The 3213-nt window shown below is 49.6% G+C and overlaps 6 protein-coding genes across 6 annotated transcripts; 2 read left to right on the forward strand and 4 right to left on the reverse strand.

Annotated features, from left to right (window-relative positions):
• Nucleotides 1-960: 960 nt before the first annotated feature.
• On the reverse strand, nt 961-1236 carry T310_5143 (uncharacterized protein; the record flags this gene model as incomplete). Its single annotated transcript, XM_013471984.1, has 1 exon — nt 961-1236. A coding segment is annotated over one exon (276 nt), but the record flags the coding sequence as incomplete, so codon positions are not given.
• A 547-nt stretch (nt 1237-1783) lies between these two features.
• Nucleotides 1784-2278, reverse strand: T310_5144 (uncharacterized protein; the record flags this gene model as incomplete). Its single annotated transcript, XM_013471985.1, has 1 exon — nt 1784-2278. A coding segment is annotated over one exon (495 nt), but the record flags the coding sequence as incomplete, so codon positions are not given.
• T310_5145 (uncharacterized protein) lies at nt 1878-2384 on the forward strand (the record flags this gene model as incomplete). Its single annotated transcript, XM_013471986.1, has 1 exon — nt 1878-2384. A coding segment is annotated over one exon (507 nt), but the record flags the coding sequence as incomplete, so codon positions are not given.
• T310_5146 (uncharacterized protein) lies at nt 2279-2632 on the reverse strand (the record flags this gene model as incomplete). The annotated part of the gene is made up of 1 exon (XM_013471987.1): nt 2279-2632. One exon carries the CDS (start codon nt 2630-2632, stop codon nt 2279-2281), a length of 354 nt encoding a protein of 117 aa, XP_013327441.1.
• T310_5147 (uncharacterized protein) lies at nt 2502-2804 on the reverse strand (the record flags this gene model as incomplete). The annotated part of the gene is made up of 1 exon (XM_013471988.1): nt 2502-2804. A coding segment is annotated over one exon (303 nt), but the record flags the coding sequence as incomplete, so codon positions are not given.
• A 77-nt stretch (nt 2805-2881) lies between these two features.
• On the forward strand, nt 2882-3175 carry T310_5148 (uncharacterized protein; the record flags this gene model as incomplete). Its single annotated transcript, XM_013471989.1, has 1 exon — nt 2882-3175. A coding segment is annotated over one exon (294 nt), but the record flags the coding sequence as incomplete, so codon positions are not given.
• Between the last annotated feature and the right edge of the window lie 38 nt (nt 3176-3213).

Consider the following 3213-nt stretch of genomic DNA (forward strand, 5'->3'; position numbering starts at 1 on the left):
CAAGCTGTCGAATCCAGCGAATAATTGCCTTCTCTTGCTGGTCATCTAATACCTTATTGCGCGGGATTTTGGCGGTTCTTGGTGGCCGACCCTTGAAGCGTTCGTGAAGCCGTTTGCGAGGCACGTCGAATTCTCGCGCCAACGCAGAGATATTTGGCTTTTTTTGTACATGAAGCCTTTTTTAAGGCCTCCTGGATTCGGGATTCGATTTTATCTGGCGATTTTGGCATTGTGGTGAGGTAGAAAATTGATGAAATATTCAAAATTGGACGTTGTGGTCAAAATGGACGTTACGGTGCAACGCACCAACACGGGACGATGTTGGGGCGGGAGCACGGGTAGGTAGTAATAAGCAAGATTCAGTCAGTCCCCTGTCTACGACGGAGTACTCCGTAAGTACATGTACCTAGGAACTGGACGTTGTTCGTTGATTGATTGATGATTTAATTATGATACTCCCTCCGCAATACTCCACTCCACTTCATTTCATTCATTTCACAGGGTACAGACTACTGACTACCGACCGTAGCATTTGCTGGCTGCTACGTTACGTTTCAAGAACAATAATTTTAATGTCAATGCTAATGTTGATGTTATCGCTAATAAAAAAAGGGTAAAAAAAAGTATAACGAGTCTGCATTTGCCATGTGGCTAGCTGGCTGGCTGGGTGATCGTCGTTCCGTGCCGCTGGTTTATCGTAAGGTTTGCGAATAGCATTACGGAGTAGTCGTTGTTAGTCGTTAGTAGTAGTAGATAGTAAGAAGGTAAGGAAAGGAATACGGGGCATATTCCGCTGTAGGCGATGCTGTCTGTCATCATAATATCCAATAACAGTAGTAATAGCAATAAAAAAAAATAAAATAATAACCATGCAGCTTGACTTTTTTTTTATTTTAATTACCCATTAACCATTATTATGAACCATAATGGAGAAGAAGAATTAATTCATTGGATCAAATATTAATTAATTAACTGACGGTTCATCTCACGTGTGAACAAGACAGGGAATCGAATCCTCTGGATCAAGGATGGATGCTCCTGATAACCGCCTGCAAGAAAAATGAAAAAAAAAAGGAAATACCACACACACCGCACATTATAATAAAAAATGTGTCTGCCTAGAATTCTACGAGAGAGTTTACGCAGCCTGCTGCTGCTTGCTGGCTGCTTGCTGCTGCTAGCTGCTTGTACTCCGTCGGACTCCGAGTGCGGCAGCGGAAGGGCGGATAGATAATCTCACCGACTAATAACTACCTAATAGCGTACAGTACATCAGTACGGAGTACAGTAGTAAGACTGTAGGTGTATGTCGCGCAGAGATCCACATACTCCGCTCCGTACATGATACAGGAGTTTGTGCGGTGCTTGGCCTTGGCCTTGGCTTTGGCAAGAACAAACAAAGCCACTGTTTTACAATTCTTTCTTTCTTTCATGGGAAATAAGAGTAACGTTACACGCTGGGATGGGAACTGTGGGAACTGCTGGAACTGCTGCTTGCGTCACCGGAAACTGATTGCTAAAGCTGAAGCTCACAAATAAGCTGTGTATGAGAAAAGAAAAGAAAAGAAAGACAAGAAAGAAAGACGACGTGCATGCATGCTCTTGGCACGCAGATGATCTTGATCTTTCCACACCGAATATCCTATCCTATAATAAAGATGACTGACTGACTGAATTTTGGTTCCTTACAGGGAGTACGGAGTAGTAGGATGATACTGTCATCACCCACCTGTCAAGATGATATCGTCGATCTGCTTCTCCGCAGTACTAGCCCTCCCTGAGACTAGGTAAGCTGCACGGTCATGGGCCTGCACCAATGGAGATAACTTTCCCTTAGCTCGGGCTGGCCATTCTCTGCGATATACCTATCTGCGTAGGCGGTCGGCCGGTGGCATCTGCACGGTTTGGTTACGCGCTCCATCATAGTACAGCAGACAGCATACGCATACAGCAAGCATACAGCACAAGCTGTATGGTGTACTCCGTATGGGACCGCATTGCCCGACTCACATTCCATCGATGTGATCTGTGCTACTGTAGATCGATCGTCTCCAGACTCCAGACTCGGTTCGTATCTTTTGCTCCTTGATTGTGGAACCGCACATTCGACAAGTCGGCCACCAAGACGGAACCTCCGTAGTCTGTATGCTGTTGTAAGCGAACGAAAGCATTCAAACCCTGCAACAACGCGAAAGGCAGACCTAGAACGGCAAAAGCCCAGCCATGCCCATTGCCGGCTGTTCTTTCTCCCTGGTGTCACGGACGGTACACCCATCCACTACGTCGCGGGCGGTGATCTGCGCAGTCGCCATGTGTCGCGACAAGGCCATAGGTTGCAGTCGCGCCCAATTTTGGGGATCCGGTGGGTCGCCGACTTTAAGTGAGTCGAAATCCGCACCCGCAACCGCAAGCGGCGAGTCTGTTGTCGAGTCGAAGTATTCTTATTCGGCACTTTAAACCAGCGACGCCAAAGCACCGCTTCCCACGGAACGCCCACGCGCTCAGCAAGGCCGGCTCCAGGCCTGCCAAATTCCAGGGCGTCTGACTGGCTGGGACTCATTCCTCTGAGCAAGGAGCGTGGGATGGACGGATGCCAGGTGGCATCCGCCATGCCATGCAGCGGCATTAGCAGTTAGCAGGCGCGTCTGCAAGGAGGACGTCGGGTGGAGTTGCCTCGGACCCCCCTGGAGACGATCGCCAGCGCTGCCACGTGAAGGAATTGTGGCACTGGATCCTGTAGGCGGCCTCCGCGTGTCTGGCCTGACCGTCTGAGCAGAAGACGGGCGAAGTCTAAGAGTTATCACTTATAACTTAACGCGATCGCTGAGGGCCAGCACATTTCTAATTACAGCGCCTGGTCCGTGCTACGATCCTGTCCTGAGATGCGATAAGAACGATGGGCAGCGCGCATGACAGTCTGAGGCTGGCGCCGGCGCCCATCTCACTAACAGCGATCGCTGCTCTCAACGTGCTTTTCCTGTCCGATGCCGAGATTCTTCATCGAGCCACGGGACTTTTCAGTAGCGCGTTCCAGCAGCTACAAGCCTACAATTTCGAGCAAGTGGCGGTTGGGCCCACTTCCTTTTTCGTGACTGCTGCTGCGTTTGGCCACCGATCTGATCCCCCGTTTGGGCAATCCACGTTACCCAACCTCCCCCCTTGGGTCGGAAGATGAGACAAGGCCGAGTGGCGCCTGCACTGCAGTCCTCGATT

Source organism: Rasamsonia emersonii, assembly GCF_000968595.1.
Source record: "Rasamsonia emersonii CBS 393.64 chromosome Unknown ctg1118621760249, whole genome shotgun sequence".
NCBI lineage: Eukaryota > Fungi > Ascomycota > Eurotiomycetes > Eurotiales > Trichocomaceae > Rasamsonia > Rasamsonia emersonii.